Here is a 20,085-nt window from a genome sequence, read left to right on the forward strand (position 1 = left end):
AATCAGTTGTGAAACACACGTCCGTGTTCAAGTCTAGTAGAGCACGTACGTACGGCCTGTCCTTCAGGGGGATGTCCGTGCATAATTTGTTTCCCAGATGGTGGATTCTTGGGCCAAGATGTATAACACCATCAGCCCTAAGGACTTTGAAAAGGTCAAAAGGACAGGAATGGTATATGTATCAGCTGGATGCACTTCTTTTAACGTGTAGTATTCAACGTCACTGACGCTCGTTCACAGGCTCCAGGTCTTTACAGAAGAGCTGTGTGAGAATTGGTTCTGAATGGCCTATAAATTTGATCCATCACCCTTCGCCTGGAGTGACTAATGGAAAAACCGAATTAAAAGTATTTCCTCAGTCTCTGAGAAGCAGGGAGTTGATGTAACAGGAGATGTCTTGAGCTGATTTGGGATTAAATCGGAGCGGATCTTTGTCCCGGAGCGATTAGTCTCAGATTAAAGAGACAAGAAAAGCCGTTGAGGATGATTTTGATAAAAACTGGGAGGTGGAAGTCGTGTTCAGTGAGTGCGCGTGGAGTGTGCGGGGTGCGGCTGCGGCCCCCTCAGCCTCCCCGAGGGGACAGCAGTGTGCGGGGCCAGCGCCGTCGCTCTGCGTCCCTCTGTCTGCCCGCTGCGGCCTAGCCTCTGGGCAGACAGCACCCAGGCCTGGAGCCGGGCCCTCGTCTCGGCGGGTCGGGTCGCACCAGGCACCTGCACCCCCGCTCCCAGGTGGCCCATCCGCAGCGCCCCTCACCAAGGGCCTGGAGTTGAATTTTCTGTCCCCCTTGGTGGCGCCTTTCGCGTCCTCCGGGGCCGGGGGGGGGGGGGGGGGGGGGGGCAGCTGAGCCCTGGCTCTCCTCCTCCCTGAACCCTGGGGCCGGGCGGCCTCCCCTTGCCCAGCTCTTGGGGGGATTCCAGAGCGAGTCCGGGACGCGGGGGGCTGACCTCTGGCCTCCCGAAGCCCCAGGAAAGCCGGCGGCCCTGTGTCAGCCCCTGGCAGGGCCTGTGCGACCGCCACCCCCGTGGCCCCGAGGGGACCCGCCGCTGCCCACCCGCCCTCCCGGGAGCCTCCCCCAGCCTCGGGCCTGCGGCTCCGAGGGTCCCCTCCGGGCGCCAGGCCTCCCTGAGCCCTCCCCGTCGGTGGCCCTGGGCCGGGGCCCCCCCAAGCGCCTCTCCACCGCAGGGTGGCACATGGGCGCAGTGGCTCCGGGAATAACTGGACCTCGGGTGCCGGCTTCCCGGGGTTCCGGGGAGTCCGAGCCACGTTGGTGGACAGTGACCCGCGGGGGCCCTGGCGGCGCCCAGGGCAGGCCGGGGCCTTGTTGGGGTGCAGGCCCCGGGAGGGCAGGAGGGGCCACTGCGAGGGCACAGGTGCCCAGCCCTGGTCACCCCTGTGCCCCCCGGAGACCCCCTCTCCTCCCCACCGCTCCTTGGCAACGGCAGCCGGGACCCGGGCTAGAGCCCCCTGCTGCCACCCCAGCATCTCCTGCTTCGCCACCTATGTCGTTCTCCAGGTCGGGTTCTGGGGACCCCCCCTAAGTGACCAGCTGCACAGCTAGGCCCTCCGCGCCGTCCAGGCTTCGCCTCCCCTCCTCGGCCTCGGATGGTATCGGCTTCCCCAGAAGACAAGCCTGGCCTCATGTCTCAGACATGGGCTTGGGGGGCAGGTAAATCCTGGAAAGTTCCACACTGGGCCGCAGCCCCCCACTGCCCTCCGGGGCTGACACAGCTCTTCTCTGCACCCCAAACTGCCTTCTCTCAGGTCAGGGGGCTCCTCCCAGCCCACGGCCTCCCCGTCAGGGAGGGCAGAGGCCCCCGGTGGGGACGCGGGGGGCCTGCTGAGCCTCGTGTCCGTCCCTGGGCACTCGCGTGGCCGGACAGAGGCCTTGTTCACGGGCCACTTTTACAAAAACTGCACGTTCCAAGTCGGAGGAGGACCAGTCTCCGGAAAGAAGGGAAGGGAGATTCCGAGCGAACAAAACAATATTCACGACAGGCTCACTAAAGAAAATCTAGAAAATAAGTAAAAGGGAAAAAAAAATCATACTATCTTGTACGACAGTAGCTATTTCTTTTCTTTTTTTTTTTTTTTTAAGATTTTATTTATTCGTGAGAGACACACAGAGAGAGAGAAAGAGGCAGAGACACAGGCAGAAGGAGAAGCAGGCTCTGTGCAGGGAGCCCGACGTGGGGCTCGATACCGGGTCCCCAGGATCACACCCCAGGCTGCAGGCGGCACTAAACCCTGGGCCACCGGGGCTGCCCGACAGTAGCTATTTCTAACACTTTTGCCTTGTATCCTTTCAGACACTTTTCCTCTGTGAATATGTGTACATAAAGTGATGCATTTTCATATGCGCGTGTGCGTGTCTGTGAGGGTCACACTGTATATTGTTTTCAAACCGGATTCTTTTATAACTTATTTTGAAAATATTTTCATATCAGTAGGATTTACACGGCATTGCTCTTTCATGGACATAGTAGACTCTACTGTATGGATATATTATTTAAATTTCCTTATTGAATTCCTTTGTGCTTGCTCATTTATAAAACTGTTGATACCTTGCATTAAATAGAGGATGGCTCTGGAAGCCAGCAAAGATGCTTGGCATTGATTTGGTTGGCACTAGAAACCAACACTCGAGCTTCACACTGGGCGCCACGGACACACTAGTCAAGCACTCCCCAGTCGACTTTTCTAAGCCATAAAATGTGGTCTTTTACCGCCAACTGACTAATGAAGGTGCCAACCTATTGCAGAGTTCTGCTTACGTGCCACTTCCTCTAAGATGATGGGGTTCCTGCTGGGTGGCCTTTGGAAAAGGCAGCTGCCTGGCTCGGGTTCCCCCATCCCTCAGGGCACCCCCACCAACATTGTGAGCCCTTGGTCATTGGTAAGGGTCCCTGGACCCAAGGGAAACACAACTTTCAGGAACTATAATAGGGATTTTGAAAGATTTTGATGCACTCTGGGAATAGAAGTTCCTTAACCCAGGGAGTCTGGGTTTGACCTGTAGGGTAGGGCAGTGGCCGACCGTGGCATGAAGGGGAGAGCACATGACCTAAAGTGTCTGAGGAAAACAGCTCCGGGTTCCGGCGAAGTACTGTGTGGACGTGGCACAGCCGGGGAGTTGGGGTTGATGGGTTGTAGGAGGCACAATTCTAAGACGGTCCCCGAGATTCTCAGCCTCCGAGGCCTGCTTCCACCCCACCCCTGGAGCGGGAGCCCGACTCAGGAGTGAGACGAGATGAGTAGGCTTCTCATCAACGACTTGTGTTCACAAAAAGACGATTATCTAGGGTGGGCCTACACCTAACCAGAGCTGTCACAGGAGCGCTGGGCCTTGCGAAGGGGTCTCCTGCGGCTCTGCGGGAGCAGGTGGCCGGTGAGCCTGCCGGATGAGGCCGCAGCCCCGGCCGACGCTGACCGGAGGAGCTGGCTCTTCTCCATCCTTCGTCTTCTCACCCATGTCCCATCCAGGGCTTGGCCCCCACGTAGCGAACCCTCAGTGAATGTTCTCGAAGCCAATGCGTGTAGGCACGTGCCTGTGAGGGGGGCCGCTAAAGCAATGCTTGTGAGGCCCCAGGTCATGTCATCTCCTTCCGCCTCACAGCCCCAAAGCCCCTGAGCAAACCCCGAGGGCTTCAGGTTGCCAGTCCAGAGGCAATCGGGTCACAGTGACTAAGGCCCCAACACTTGGCCAATCGCTTCACCTCCCCAACCCTGTTTGAGGGGCCAGACCAGGCGATCACTCCGTTTCCTTCATCCGTGGGGGGTAGAATTGCGGCCCGGGCAACCAGTGGGTGCATTTTCTGCTCAACTTGACGGCGCCCCCTTGTCACACCCACACTCCCCCCGCTGGGAGCTGAAGTTCAGCGGGAACACGGGACACGTGCAGCCGGGGGCCAGGTCACCGAGCGGCAGCCTCGCATCCACACCCTTCTCCCCAACTCTCTCCGTCTGATAGCCCCTCACCGGCCTCTGCCTTCCAGAAGCCCATGTCCTAACAGGGCTTTTGGCCCCTCAGCCCCTGGCCTGGCGCCTGTTACTTTTGTTGCTAAATGAAGCTATTTGAGCAAATTTCTTGAGCCCCCCTGGCCTTCCTTCTCAGAGACATTCCAATCCCGTCCTCTTGGAGCTAAAGCAGAGCTGCGGCCGTCGCCAGGCCGGGCCCTTGCTCGGAGGTAGGCCGCTCGGACCCCCCACGGGCCCCCCTCGCCCCCCGACCACATGCTTAGAGATTTCCTTCCGGGCCCCTGTAAACCACCTGCAGCTCAAGCAGGTCTGCGAGACAAAGGCAAGTGGAAAGCAGCCACCTCATCCCAAACACCGAGACCAGTGTCCTCCTGCGTCCTTCCAGGAAAAGACCAGCGCTCCCTGGGACCCGCGCCGGCTCGGGCTCCGCAGGGCCTCAAGGGGAGGAGCGGCTGCCAGGCCGGGGCACTCCGCTGCTTGGGAGCAGTTGGCGACGTCCCCAGTGCTGGGGGTGGCTTGTGGGGGGGGGGGCGGAGGGGAGAAGAGGACACACTTCACACCCAGACCTCGCGGCGCTGCGGCTCCCCGAACCCCACCCCGACCGAATGGCTCCCGTCCGGGCTTCCAGCATTATCCCCCCAGAGTCCTCGGGAGAAGAGAACTTTGGAGGAAGGCAGACGTGGAGCCGCGACGGGGAGCTGGGGAGCAGCCGCCGGGCCTGGCCTCCGCCCACCCCCCCCAGGCCCGGGCGCCCGGCGACCTGAGGGAGCCCCAGCAGGCCACCCCGCGATCCTGGTCGTGGCCGGCGGCGGGCCGGGGGACGGGCTGGCAAGCTCCATCGGGGCTGCGTCCTCCTGCTGGGACCGCGGCTCCTCCCGGCCAAGCGGCCGCGCACCTGGCCTGGCCGTCCTCAGGGCGGGGCTCGTACTAGGCCGACCCGCGACCCTGAGGCTGCGGTGGGGCTCCCGGGCCATGCCGTGGCAGCCACGCCGCCGCGCCCCGGCTCCCAACACCTGGAAAGGGGGCCCTGAGTGACCCTCATCCTCCGTCCGGGGAAAAGCCACCTGGGAGGGGGTGACGCCCCGCCGAGCCCTTGTTCGGGATTCTGATTCTGAGCCTTTCGTGCCTTTGGTCCGCTGGTCACACCCCCTTCTCAGCGGAGGGTCTGGGCCCGGGCGGGGCGCCCCCGTGACCCCCCGCCCCGCAGGGCAGCTACCGTGTGTGGCCGGACCGGCCGAGCTGGAGGAGGCAGTAAAGGGAACGGGGAGCGGCTGATGCTTTGTCCAGGCCTCTCGCCTCAATGACGAACGGTCCTTGTGCTTGGAGCTGGAATCCTCTGCCTCTATGTCCTCCGGCCGCTGGGCCTCGGCCGGCCGCCTGGCGCTTCCCTCCCAGGGGCCAGCCTGCGGGGCAGGGGCGGCGTGGGCCGAGGGGGCTGGGGCGCCCCCGCTCCCTCGTCCTCTTCCTTTGGGAACTCTCAGTGCTCAAAACAAGCTTTCTGAGAACCATATTTTTCTGGGTTAAAGGTGAAAAATGCAGCATTTCCTCCAAGTGGAAAGCACTGGGCCTGCCAGCTCCGGGCACATTTCCGAGATCCTTCCTCCCACTCAGGGAGGAGGCCGCGCTCGCGAGGCGGAGAGGGGCTGAGGTGGGTGGTGCAGCCGGGCGGGGGGGCGGGGGGGGCACCCCGGGGCCTGTCTGGGTTGGCGCGGCCCGGAGGCTGGAACAGCACCGGGGCCGGAAGGGAAAAGCAAACAAGAGGGTAGGGGAGCAGGGCGGCCCTCCAGAGGGCTTCGGGGACAGCGTGGGCGCCACCAAGGCCCCGCGGGCCTTCCGGAAACAAACCCCGCGGCCGGGCTCAGGGGGAACATGCGGGTGTGTGGCAGTCAGGTCAGTAGCAGAGGCAAGAACACCCCGCCCTCGCCTGCCCCCCGCCATCCTTGCTCGGGACACTTGGGAGTCAGGAGGATCGTCTCAGACCCTGACCGTGGGACAGAAGGTCCTCGGGCCCCGGGCTTCACGGTGCTCTCGTGCTCTCCGTGCCCCGGGACAGGCTCGCCTCCAGCGCCCGCGCTCAGCCCTCCCTGAGCCCAAGGCCCGGCGGCGTCGTCAGCGTTCCCGGGGGAGCCACCACGCAGGGCCTACGAGGCCCGTCCTCAGAATCACAGCGCGGCTGCCAGGTGCCCGGCGGCAGGTGGAGGGGCACGGGGCCCCGTCTCCGGAGTGGGGGCCCCCGGCCGACCCCACCACTTCTCTCGGCCCCGCGGCCCCTCGCCCTTCCTCGAGTGACCTGGTCCCCGTCGCTCCCTGCAGAGGTGCAGGCTCCTGTCCCTTCAGTCTGTGCACTTGCTCCCGGAGGCGGCGGGGGACGCGCCTGGGGACACTTCCCAGGCCTTGCCCTCACTCGGTCTGTGCTCCTCTCCAGAGAGAAGGCGCCAGCCGGTCCCCTGGCCGGACTCGAGGCCCGCGTGGACGGGCCCAGCCGAGGCCAGAACCGTCGGGTCGAGCCCGGCCGAGCCCAGCGGAGCCGCGAGCCGTCCGCTCAGGGCCCGTGAGCGATGAACCCTCCGTGCGGTTGGCCCCGGACGCCGGCTGGCGGGCAGGGTTTGTGGCGCCAGGCGACAGACCTGGAGCGGGACCTGGGGGACCCAGCGGCAGCCCGCGCTCACCTCAGCGCCCCCGCCACCGAGCCCAGGCCCTAACCCCTCAGCTTCAGAGCCACGACCGAGCCCCTCGACCACCCCATCCTGGGTCCCCGGGGTTTCGTCCCCCGAGAGGGTGAAGAGCCCGGCTCCTGGCGTGGGATACACCGTCTCCTACCGTCTTCTCTGACCCCGAGCCCCCACGGGCTCCGCTGCTCGGGGGTCACCCTACTCTGCTGCCCCCAGGCCACCGTGGCTTCCCCCTTCCTAACCCTTTCTGGTCCCACCCAGCGGGGGCGGGGGTGCGGCCCACGATTCTCCTCCGCTCCCACACACACTCCCAGGTCCCGATCCCGGGTCACCGCAGTTTTCTCTGGATGACACCTGCAGGGACCACCGGCTCATCTACAGCACAACCCCTCTGGCTTTAGCGCAGCTGCATATTTTGCTAACATCGCAATGTTTTATATTTTTGGGGTGGTTTTTTATTTCTATTTTTGGGGGGTCTAGAGGCAGGGATTCCACCTGGGCTAGGAGCGCGCCTCCACTGTATCTTGGGGAGTGTGGCTCCTGGCAGTCGCCAAGGGAAAGGCCCCCTGGGAGGCAGTAAAACCTGTTTCCTGAGACGTCGTGGGGCAGAACCTTCTGGATTCCCTGAAGGGGACAGAGAATACAGATCTGTTGGATTAAGAAATGTAAAATGCTGGGCCAGGGAACTGGCACAAGAGAACTGTGCAAAGACGTGCAAGTCCACAAGGAGTTCTGGGAACCGTGCAGGGAACAGACCGAAGGCAACGGGAACACACGCAGCAATACGGTGACTCCGTATTTTCGAAGCTGAACGCCAGCGGGAAGGTCTGGCAACTGACTAAACCGGAGAACAACAGAAGAAGCAAACACAGAACACCCCGCTTGCTACCACGTGGTCCTCCGGGAGCGGGGTCCTGCCCACCGGGGGTCCCAGAGGCAGGAGCACAGGCGGAGGCACCAGTGACCGTCTCTAGTTCACTTACTCATCTTCCAGAGATCTCAGGGCGCCCGGCTCTGTGCTTCGCCCAAAGTCCTCACTGAACACAGGCTGCACACACGAGAGGCAAGTCATGACGGACTAATTATAGGCTCTGATGGAGTCAGATCGTATTTCCCTCCTCTTTGGGGACAGCACCCATCTCACCCCCCCCCCCCCCCCAGCAAGTCCCGTCCTGGGGCTCGGCCACCGAGCCAGCTGTCTGCGGGATCGCAGCCCAGGCTCCGAGGAGGCAGCCCCGCTCCTCTGGTTCCTGCCCAGCAGCTCAGATGCTGAGGGCACCCTCTGCCCGGAACAGCCTTGGAATCACCAAGTATGACACTGTCCTCGCGGGGATCATGTCCACTGTTCATGACCAAGTGTATCGGTGCCCATTTGTGGACACGGCTTCTGCGAGGACCAGTACACACCTCCCCCCGGTGAATAAAAGACTGAATGAATGAGCTCTAGCCTTCTTCATCTCTTTTATTCAAGTTCACTACAGACGTTCCCCCTCTCTTAAAAATGACAGTGACCCTCCTCAGTAACACGTGCCCGTTAATCTGCTTATTTTGGAAGCTTCATGTTCATCTCCGTGAGCCATCCACATTTTCCGTAAGAGAATAGTCAGCTTCCCCAAGGTGCGCACCTCAAGATAACCATCCCACTCCAACAGATGCCGCAAAGGGCCCGAACAAGTCTCTTTGGGGGGAAAATTTTTAGGAAATGTGCAAAGAATTCAGAGTTGTCCGCACAAACTTGCAAAAGTATATGGTGTGGACAATCTGCAGCTATAAAAATATACACATACAAAAAGACAGCTACAAAATCATGGTGCCCACTTTCTTAGATTTGCATTATAAAAAGTAGGGATTTTTCATTAAAGATCAACTTTGGGGGGGGTGGCATTATTACTGTGACTCCACGGCTGTCCCCCAACCTTATTTTCCTGGAACAGTCAGAGCACATTGAACCAGCCACTGAGGAGTGGAAGGGATTAATAATTCATTGGCCAAGGTGAGAAATTCAAGGTTCAAGGTCAAATAGTTATTCTGCTGTCAGTAAGAGTGTCATGAGTCAGGGAAGGAGGGAAGTATTTTAATACCGCCCTTTGGGTCTCTATTTTTTTTTCCTTTCTTTTTTTTTATACACTATGAATCACAACACAGTCATTGAGCTACAGCAGACAGGCTCTGGAATTTGCATCGATGTGTGATCTCTGGCAGCCCCTACACATTCAATGGACAAAGTTTGATGCTTCCTACACAGAGTATTCCGTTGGGTTTGGCCCACAGAGAGTCAGCAGGAAAGGCCACACAGGGACTCCTGTCTTGGTTCTAGTTTCTCATCAGGGGGTACTTTCTCCTTGATGAGAAGATACACACCTGGTCCCCGTGCCTCTGTGTATGGCGTCAGGCAGGGTCTTGGGGCCCCTGGGATTCTCGGCATAGAAGGCTATGTCCCTTGGGCAAGGCCAGCTGGTGTTACTTGGCTCCACAAGTATTGATGTTTTTCCCATCCACGGCGTCTTCCACGAGGGAGATGTGGTAATCGGTGGACAGGGTGAAATGAGAAATACAGCCCACAAGGCCTCGCATGTATTGCCTGTTAGTGTGCAGAGCGATTTCCTTCATTCCACCTGCCAGGAAGCAAGAAGGAGATGGGGTGAGCCAAAGGGGAGCAAGTCTCTTTAGGACACTTGAGTGTCTTCTGACCAAGGTGCCCCTTGGCTGACAGGAGGAGTGAGGGCTGTGAAGCTCTCCAACTGCTCAGTACATGGCATGTGTCTCATAATTACCCTGGAAGGAGCAGATTGACTTGTATCGATCTGACCCACAACCAGAGGCTACAAATACCCCCTCACATGTGATTTCTGACCCAATTGACCACTTAAAACCAAATAGCATCTGGTAAATTTTGAAATCTTATATAATGTCAATAAGAAGTAGCATGCAGTTAAAGCATGATGTCATCTTAAACTGAAAGAAATACACTGAGAGTGAGAGCTTTCAGTCAGGTTCACTTGTAGGAAATATCATTTGGATAGAGATGTATTTTCACATTTATGCATCTACAGTAGCAGGTTCTACACTATTTACAGAAATACTACTCATCCTAATTTTGAGAGGGGACAAGAAAGATCCTCCTTCCTCAGAGAACACTTTTGGAGCTATATTAAGCAGGTTCTTGTTCTATAAACAAGAAAAGCATGGTTTTCCTGGTGGGTCAGTCCAAAGCACAAAAGCATCTAAGTGCTTCCTGCCCCCTCAGCCCTGAGTCACAAGTTCAGAAAATGGAAGAATAGAATTATTTGGCAAGTTTCCCAACTTCCAAGTATTTGATCCAGTGAAGTGCACCGCTTTGGGGAACCCCACCAAGACAAATGGAGGATTAATGAGAAGGCACTGGTGTAATTTAGATTCGGTCAGAGGTCACTTACCCACATAGAGAGCTCCATTGATGTTGAGCTGCCTCATCATGCCAGGTGATTTGCCTGTTCTGGCCCCGTAGTCATCCACGGTTATCTTTCCGGATTGGCCATCCCTGTAGAAACCATCATTTTTGGGAGCTTCACTCAATTATTCATTCATTTTAATAAAACTGTATTCAACTGTACCTACCTCTGTGCCAGGCACTATGTTAAATGATGGAAGTACAAGAAATGAAAGAAGAAAAAAAGTTCTTAGCCCTCAGGAGTTTATGGTTTCCTGAGGTGAACAAAAAAAATCAAATTGTAAATAACAACAGCGTGTCACCACTCTGCAACAGAGGAATGCCAGCATGCCATGGAACACAGGAGAAGGTGAGGGGGTTGGGGAAAGCTGCAAAGGAGATTCTGAGATGAGCTTCAAAGGCTGGGTAGGTCAGGGGAAGGAGGAGGGTAACACGAACAGGAAGTGGAAATGCCAAAGAGAGAAAAGACAGGGGGTTGGTACAGGCCAGGCAGAGAGAATTCTGGAGGTGGGAGCAGAGTGGCCAGAAGCAGATGGTGAAGTGCATTTCTCCCAAAGGGAACCAGAGAAGAACTATAAGGAAGGAATGGTGGTAACGTGACACACGGTGAGCAAAACAAAATGGGAAGCCAATGAAGCAGGTTTTGTAGGTAGAGGATTACTCTACGAGAGGACAAAGAATGGCTGAGAAGTCTCTAAAGGACCCACAGAGTCGCCCAAAAGTGACAGTGAGGACAGTGGAGTGGGGGTGTTCATCTGCAGCAAGGGCCTTGCCATTTTCTAAGCTGGTCTCCAAAACTATCCAGGACCAGGGATCTTCTTCAAAAAAGCCACCTGTTTGTATAGCTCTTGGAGGGCTGAACCAACTCAGGCTGCACTATCTATTTATTTATTTATTTATTTATTTATTTATTTATTTATTTATTTATTTATTTTTAGCAGCTCATTACTGATCTTCTCATAGTCTTTTTTTTTATAGCAAACTGTTCTTGTTTCTTGGGTTTCTAGCCCCTTATCTCTCTGACAATAGTAATATGTTCATTTTTTCATTCAAGTCTCTGTTTCCTTCAAATTGCTTTGTTACATTGATTTGTTCTGACATCCATCTTTTATACTGGAGACTTTTCAAATGCCTAGGGATTCCTGACTGCCACTTTATGGTTAAGTGAAGGGAAAAAGCACTGGGGCGCCTGGGTGGTTCAGCTGGTTAAGCGTCTGACTCTTGATTTTGGCTCAGGCCATGATCTTATCAGGGTCATGAGACTGAGCAAGAGGCTCCTCCCTCAGCAAGGAGTCTGCCTGAGACTCTCTCTCTCTCTCTCTCTCTCCCCCTCTGCCCCTCCCCCACCTGATCATACTCTCTCTAAAATAAATAAATAAAATCTTTAAAAAAAAGAGAAAAAGCACTAAATGGCAGATTGGGAGCTCTGTGTGCAGGATGGGTTCTGTTGACTGGGGCTTCATAGTGCTGGGATTTGGCTCCATCATTTTCTTGGGGGACACCTGGATTTTCTACTTTCCTTATTGTGGGGTATAGGCCTGGGTCCCAGCATCCTGGAATCTCACCAGGGGAAGAATCATGGGGTTTGTAATATTCAAAATATGAGCTTGTTCACAGTCCCCAGCCTTAGTTTGTATAGTTGACACTATACAGTGCCACCAGTTCAGACCCTTGTTTTACTTTCTCCAGAAAACTGCCTTTCATTATTTTCCCCTGGGTAGGGAAAGGGCAATGTGCCCACTATATGAGGTAGAAGAGGGGCTTGAGTTCTAACTCCTCAAGTAAATTCAAGTAAGTTTTTTAAAACCAATCTTCCCACTTTTAGCTCCTCCTTCACCTTCCAATGGTTTCTGGCTCTACCCTTTCTTGGGGGATATGATAATATAAATCTGGTTGCCCAGGTCTCATGTCTTGGTAACAACTCTTCTAATAACTAACTTCAGAGGTAATTCTGTTCTGTCCTCACCCTCGAGACCATACACTGCCTCCTCACTTTGGATACGCTTTTTCAGAATCTCATGCCTGAATGCTGGGATGGGCAGTTCCGGCCCCCCAGCTTGCCTCACCTGACCTGCCTCTCCCATGCTACCCCCCCTCCCAACCATTACTCTAAAAAATTCCATTTTTTCCCACTTTAATTCATCTAAGAATTTTTCATTTTTTTCTATGTCTGAAACGAGGATATGTCATATAATTAACGGCATCTTAGGCTTAAGAAAACATTGTATCAACTTCTAATGTAATAAGTAATGGGCAGGAGAGTGGAGTCCAGCCAGGCTACTCCCACCACAGCCTATGTGTGAGCTGAGGAGGACAGTGACCATGGTAGCCCCATGTTTCCTCAGCCGCACTCATGACCTCACCTACGGACATCCCCGGGAAGGGCTATGGTAAATGTTCAGGGAAGAAACACAGACTCTATTCAGCTCATCTTCTGGAACCTTCATCTAATGTGGCAAGACTAACCTTTTTTTTACAGAGCTAAGCTTGGGCCTGCTATTTGGTTTCTCAGAATATACTGTTAAGACTATGGACACAGGTAGTAAAACTAATTTTAAAGGAATGAGGGGCAGCTGGGTGGCTCAGTGGTTGAGTGTCTGACTTTGGCCCAGAGCGTAACTCTGGGGTCCCAGGAATGAACCCTGTATCAGGCTCCCTGCATGGAGCCTGCTTCTCACTCTGCCTGTGAGAAGCAGGCTCTCTCTCTCTCTCTCTCTCTCTCTCTCTCTCATGAATGGATAAAATAAAATCTTAAAAAAAAAAATAAAGGAATGATTCACCCAAAGTTAATCAGAAGTCAAGGTAGTGACCTCTGTGAGCGGGGAGATATGTAACTGAGGCAGGGCACACACAACTTCTAAAGCTCAGGTAATATAATGTCAAAAAAAAGAAAAAAGTGGGCAACTGCCTCCACAATGAGATTTAAAACATTCCTCAAAGTCCAGAGGCCCTGAAGTCTTATCCCACTAGAGATATCTAGATCTCACTAGATCTAGATCCAGTTCGGTCATCAAGACGTTATTTTTCTGAAAGTCCTCTAATGAGTGAAGACTTGGGAGTCCAGCCTGTCTGGCCTGTCAGTGTTAGGGAAAGGCAAGGGGTAAGTTAGGAACAGAATGCCCTGAACGACTGGGGTCAGAAGTAGTAGGATGCCAGGCGAGGTTGGGGAACCGGACATTGGGGCCACAGGGACTTGGAAGGCACATCCACCCCTTGCTGAGCTCTGGCTCTGTCTCCCCCTGTGGTGGGGACTCACCTAACAGCCTTGACTCGGTGCCACCGACCATCATTGAAGGAGCCATTAACCATGATGGATGCCACGCCGCTGCCCAGGTTATAGCTAATGGCAGGAGAGAAGAAACAGACAGACAGAATAAGGTGCTGAAGTACAGACAGCCGGGCAACCACAAACGATTCTCACTGCAAAAATTCCTTGGAACTCAGACTAGAGTTTCCTTAATACAAAACAAAACAATGTTATAAAAATCATTAGAGTTTCCAGGCTAGGCCATGAATGATCCAAAAAAAAAAAAAAGTTTTCTTTTCATTTTAAATGTAGTAAACATTTACCTTTTCAACCCTTTTCAAGGATAAGTTTGGTTAGTGTTGAGTACGTTCACATTGTTGTGCAAGCAATGTTCACAACTGGCTTTATCTTGCAAACCTGGAACTCTGCACCCCTGAAACTAAAGCTCCTCGCTCACCCTTTCCCCAACCTTGGCAGCCACTGTTCTATCTTCTCTCTCTATGGCCTTGACTATTCTAGATACCTCATCTAGGTAGACTCATACAGTGTTTGTCCCTTTGTGAATGGCTTATTTCATTTAGCACAACGTCCTCAAGGGTTCGTTCGTTTGTTTGTGTTGGCCCCACATACAGAAGCATCAACACTGTAGTATCAGGACAGGAAGGGCTTCATCACTTGTAACGTGTTGTACTAGCTTAAATACTGTCTCTCCCCTTCCCCCAATTTAATGCTCACTCAGAACCTCAGATACTGTCCTCCCCAAATTAATGCTCAGAACCTCAGAACAGGACCTTATTTGGAAAGAGGATCTTTGCAGATGTAATTAGTTAAGACAAAGTCATCCTGGGTTAGGGCGGCCCTAAATCCAATATTCCTTAGAACAAGAGAACATTTTTGGACACAGAGACGTGTAAGGAAGAATGCCTCAGGAAGATGCAGGCAGAGATTGGAATGATGCATCTAGAAGCCAAGACACACCAAGAATTGCCAGCAACCACCACTACCTGGGAGAAAGGGATAGAACATTCTCCCTCACGGGCGCCTGGGTGGCTCAGCGGTGTGATCCCGGGGTCCTGGGATCCAGTCCCACACCAGGCTCCACGCAGAGAGCCTGCTTCTCCCTCTGCCTGTGTCTCTGCCCCTTTCTCTGTGTCTCTCATGAATAAATAAAATCTAAAAAAAAAAAAAAGAAAGTAAAAAAGAACATTTCTCCCTGAGAAGCCCCCGAAGGAACCAATCCTGCCAACACCTGTGTGCTGGACTTCTCTCCTCCAGAACTGTGAGGGAAGACAATTCTATTGTTTTAAGTCATCCAACTTGTGGTAATTTGTTATGGCAGCTCTCAGAAACTAATACATGTGTTTTCACTTTCTGAAAAACAGAACAAAACAGAACAAGGCAGAGTGGGCTGAGCCCCAGAGAGATCAGGACAATCTGCCTAAAACCCCGAAGCGAATGTGTAGGATGTAACTTGGTGCCTTATCTGCTCCTCCCTCCCCGCTTGACTCTGATATCAGGTCCACTCGGTAGCTTCGTATTTCCTATTTCAGTTTCCAGATGCCCTCGCCTACCCTAAGGGTACCAGAAGATGTGCACATGTTGTTTACCAGAGAGAACTATTCCTCTTAGTCCAGTGCTCATTTAATAATTATAATTTAATTCAATTCAACAAATATTTCGTGAGTGACTACTCCGGGCTGGGCGCTGGGCCAACTGCCTAGCCCTCCCCTTGATAATGTAATAAAGCCTATGTGATCATGCTTTTCAAAGAAAATGTGTTCCACCAGGGCACCTCTCTCCTCATCTTGTAAGAGGACATGTCTGTCCATTACTTCACTGGCCAAGAAACAGGAACATTGAAAGGAAACCTGGCTTAGTTACTGAGCTCTTCCATGCACTCGCTCTGAGAAAAAGAGCAAAAATAGAAAGCCCTTGGCTTTCTCCAGGGAATGCCCTATGGGTCCCTCCTATAATCATGGAGGCTCCAAGGAGTCACCCAGCCCATCGACACTGAGCCAAGCATACAACTTGGGTGACCTGACAAGCTGGGAGACTCAGCTGTCACGCTGATCCTGAAAAGTTTACTGCTTCCTAATGAATTTTCCACATTCGGAGTCTCCTTGCATGCAGCAGACCGGAGGTGGGACTCTCAGATCTCATCATTTAGTGGCCAAATTACCTCTTGAAGAAATGAATGAACAAGAAGCAGAGCTGACAGCTGGTTGGCAGAAACTGAGCTGACTTACCAGGTGTGGCTTTTATGAAAGGCAACTCAGGGTCGCCAAGCGTGGGCACTTGGATTGGACTGGCCTGCCTGGATTCCCAGTCTTGCCAATTACTAGCTCTGTGACCTTGGCCATTTGCCCCATCTCTCTGAGACTCTTTCCTCATCTGTGAAGTGGGGGTAATAATTCCTTCCCTAAAGGACTGTAGGGAATATTACATAAAAGAGCACAGCACGTAAGATCCAAACAAATAACCCCACCACCCTACATATATGCAGTCCTTGAAGTGGCTTAGAGTCCACCTTAACAATACACCTGGAGGAACCTGCAGTAAGCAGAAAGTTGCCACCAAGAGTTAAATTCATCAAGCCTCTCTTGGAAGAGTAGTCATGTGTGAGAATGAACCAACAGGCTGTAAATCTGTAACTAAAAAGGTCAGGAACACCCAGATCTCAGAATCAAAGGGACTTGGTTATAATCTCAGGGACACTAGGCTGGAATGTGACTGTAATTCGGTGAATGGAAACCTTTCACCTGTGTTTGGATAAAAGACGGGCTTTCTTCTTCTGCTCTCCAACCTGATAACGCTCCTGTTTATGCAAAGAGCCAGAATGTGCTCAAGGGAGTCAACACTGAACCTAGCAGACAGGAATCCAGCCCTCATTGTGAGGTGGAGGCTGGGGCGGGAACTTAGTTGGCATTTCCATGGCCTGACTTTCCAACACCCCCCACCACTCTCTCGGACCTTCCAAGTAACCTCCTGTTTCCCCAGACGCCCTGTTACCCTGGACTATCTCTTTGGTTTTTTTTACAATAATAAAAGACCAAGAATAGTGGTTATTTGCTTTGGGAGAGAGCATGAGGGAGTTCTCTTAGGTGTGGGAAATGTTTTCTATCTTATTCTGGGTGGTAGTTACACAGGTGTCTACACGTTTAAAAATTTTTCAAATTTATCAAGCTGTACACCTCATATTTATGCACTTCATGTAAGTTATAACCTCAGTTTTAAAAAAGGTGGAAACATGGGGCACCTGGATGGCTCAGTGGTTGAGTGTCTGCCTTTGGCTCAGGTTGTGATCCTGGGGTCCTGGGATCAAGTCCCACATCAGATTCCCTGCAGGGAGCCTGCTTCTCCCTCTGCCCATGTCTCTCTCTCTGTGTGTGTCTCTCATGAATAAATAAATAAAATCTTTTAAAAAATAGGTAGAGGGCAGCCCCGGTGGCTCAGCGGTTTAGCGCTGCCTTTAGCCTGGGGTGTGATCCTGGAGTCCTGGGATCGAGTCCCACATCAGGCTCCCTGCATGGAGCCTGCTTCTCCCTCTGCCTATGTCTCTCTGCCCCTCTGTGTGTGTGTGTGTGTGTGTGTGTGTGTTTGTGTCTGATAAATAAATGAAATCTTTAAAAAAAAGAAAAAAAGGTAGAAACATAATGAATGAATGAATGAACAAATGAATGCATGTCTGGCTTCTCTATCAACGCCTTGTAAATCTGGTTAGCATGACTTGGTTACTCTGATCCAAATTTACCTGCTCAACTTGCTGTGCGCAGGAAGCTATGGGGCTTCTGGGAAAAGCCACCATGTAAGGCCTTCTGGAAACCAGCGGCTGCCTCCACATGATGACACACCAACTTAGTCTTACCCCCTTTGAACTGTAGCACAGAGCATTTTGCTAATGTCAGATCTCTTCCTTTTCTCTGTTGCATGAAAATGTTATCAGGGTCACATGGAAATAGGAAAGATTATCAATCAGGTGGTCTTCACAAACCTGTTCACCTGTTCACTTTGTCCCATACACAATCATAAAACATAATGAAACAAAACAACCAAAAACTACACTTTTAGCTGAACCCTTAGATTCCCTGTCTTCTATTTAATCTTGCACAAAGAAACCCAGAAAACATTTGCTCAAAGATAAGAATTTATTTTATTTTTTTTTTTAATTTTTTTAAAATTTATTTATGATAGTCACACAGAGAGAGGGAGAGGCAGAGACACAGGCAGAGGGAGAAGCAGGCTCCATGCACCGGGAGCCCGACGTGGGATTCGATCCCGGGTCTCCGGGATCACACCCTGGGTCAAAGGCAGGCGCCAAACCACTGCGCCACCCAGGGATCCCAAGATAAGAATTTAAATAATCATTACCACTAACAGCTAGACCCTGCACTAAGTCCTTTATGTGAATTAACTCATGTGATCCTCACAACTGTTTGCTTCTGGCTTCTACAGAGAGATGCGGTAGCTTGGGGAGGTCGCCTGGCCGTGGGAATGTCACGTCTGACTCTGAAGCCCGGGCCCTTGACCATTTCAGACCCTGTTTCTTAGGGCATGGTTCCTGCTTGTTTCCAATCGGATTCTGGCCCCCAGCAGGACCCGGTCCATCAGAGCCTCTGAGGGCGGTCCCAGGAATCTACCTCGAGCCCAGCTCCCGGCTGACTCAGTCCGTTGACATTTTCAAACCACTGGCCGCGCTCTCATCCCCTTCCACGCCGGCCCCCCGCAGCGCTTCCTCCGTCTGTGCTGGGTGAATGGATGTGGGAAGTCGCTGCCCGGAGGAAGGAAGTGGACGTGGGGTGGCAGCTTGGCAGCTCCAGGCCGGGGGACCCGGGCAGGGCCGCGCCAGCAGCAGCCGCGGGGCTCGGCGGGGCGAGCTGGGCGTCCGCAGGGAACGCAGCCCCGGCTCCGGGCTAGAAGAAACACGCTGGGCCCATCTTCCGGATCCGGAGGGAGAACCGCTAACATGAGCAAAACGTCTGGGATGCGGCGGGGCCGTCAGAGGGGTGTCCGGGGAGAGGGAAGCGGGGGCTGGCCAGCTGCGTGGCGGCCGGGCCGAGCCGAGCTCCCTGTCCCCGTGGCGCCGGGTGGGGGCGGCTAGTGAGAGGTTCGAGCCGCGGCTCAGGCTTAGGGGGACGCCGGGCCTCCCGCCCACGGCCGAGCTACTGTTTCAGTTCCCTTTCTGGGCACAATCAAGTACTTGAGGCCTCGGCGAGGTTAACCACAGGAAAACCACAAGAAAATGGCTCCGCGGCAGCCGGCCTGAAAGTGGGGTGTGAAGAGCTCCGTGTGTGACCTCAGGGCCAAGGGGGAGCGGCTCCCACCCGCCAGCCCCGGCCTCGAGCCCTCAAGCACACGCTGTCTCCCGGGGCCCCGACAGGCCCCACAACCCCGGGAGGGCCGCCCCCGCACGCTCTGCTGTCCGGGCAAGCGGGCCGCGGGCCGAGGCGCAGGGCCTCCCCAAGTGCCTTTTATTCAAACTGCCAAGACTGACATTATTCTACTCGGGCTGTCAGTAATCCCTGCGCATGATCCACAGAAGCCCCAGAATTAAATCTTCATCTTCTCCACAGGCCAATCATCTTTCTTTTAATTCCAACTGATTCCATATCACTTAGTGCATTTGTGCCAGTCACCAGAGGGAGAATTAAAGAAGGAAAAACCAGAGAAACTCCTACCCACCCCATAGCAGAGAGAGGATCTCGGGACCAGGCAGGGGTTTCAAACCTTAGGGGACACAGAATCACCTGGAGAAACAGTGAAGACAGATGGTTGGGCCCCACCCCTATAGTTACTCTGGTTCAGTAAGTAGGTCAAGGATGGAGCCTGAGAATCTGCATTTCTAACAAGTTCCCAGGGGACACTGATGCTAGTGGTCCAGGGACTGTGCTTCAAGAAACATGGGTCTGGGCAAGTTATTTCTAACCTCAAATGAGGATGTATCATCACAAACTCTACAGAGGCTTTCTCATATCACACAAGCCAGTGCCTGCCCTGGGGAAAGCCAGCTCCCACCCTTTGTGGTGGGCAGAAGTGGTCTAGGTAATCCTCTAGCTACTTCATAGCTTCCATTTGACAAATTTGAGAATAGTCTCATGGCGCTCAAAAGAGGTAGGAACTTCCGGGACTGCCTTATCAGTATCACCCAAGAAACACTTAAAAAATCCGAATCCTGGGTTGATCCACTGACGTGTGAATCTGTGCTTTGCAGGGGGAGATTGGAAGGTGGGCATTCTCCTTCCCAGGGCTGCGCAGCTAAGCAGGGTCAGAATTTTATGGCCAGGTCTCTGACCTCAGATGGTCACATCTGCTGAGCCAGTTTGAGCTGAGGGCTCAGCTCACATCCATGCTCAGCACTATCAGAGGCCTCTTTCTACCACAGCCTAATTTGCAAGTAGGGAGATATGAAAGCAACATACTAGAACAAGGGCCAAAAAATTTTCTGTAAAGGGCCAGATGAGAAATATTTTAGGTCTTGCCATATAGTCCCTATTGAAACTATCCAAATGTGTCACTGTAGCATGAAAGTAATGGAATAATATATAAATAAGTGAGTACAGGAGAATTTCAATAAAACTTCATTTGCAAAAGTGGGTGATGGGCTAGATATGGCCCTAAGGCTAAAATCTGCCCACCGGTGCTCTAGAAGATGGATGCTGGAAAGAAATACCAGGAGCCTCAAATAAGCCTGGACCAACAGTCAGTTCCAGCAGTGTATGCTGTTACTTTGGCATCACTCTGTTTGGCACTGCCTGAGAAAAAT

At 53.3% G+C, this 20,085-nt stretch overlaps 1 protein-coding gene across 4 annotated transcripts in view; it reads right to left on the reverse strand.

Annotated features, from left to right (window-relative positions):
* Window positions 1–8,092: 8,092 nt before the first annotated feature.
* EGFLAM (EGF like, fibronectin type III and laminin G domains) overlaps window positions 8,093–20,085 on the reverse strand; it is a 181,695-nt gene continuing 169,702 nt past the window's right edge. For all 4 annotated transcript variants that reach the window (XM_072824830.1, XM_072824831.1, XM_072824833.1 and 1 more), the window contains 3 exons: window positions 13,335–13,418; window positions 10,065–10,168; window positions 8,093–9,263 (listed from right to left, as the gene is read on the reverse strand). In XM_072824830.1, the coding sequence (XP_072680931.1) occupies window positions 9,109–9,263; window positions 10,065–10,168; window positions 13,335–13,418 (343 nt within the window). In that variant the 3' untranslated portion in view covers window positions 8,093–9,108. The remainder of the gene's footprint in view (window positions 9,264–10,064; window positions 10,169–13,334; window positions 13,419–20,085) is intronic.

Source organism: Canis lupus, chromosome 4 (assembly GCF_048164855.1).
Source record: "Canis lupus baileyi chromosome 4, mCanLup2.hap1, whole genome shotgun sequence".
NCBI classification, from domain to species: Eukaryota; Metazoa; Chordata; class Mammalia; order Carnivora; family Canidae; genus Canis; species Canis lupus.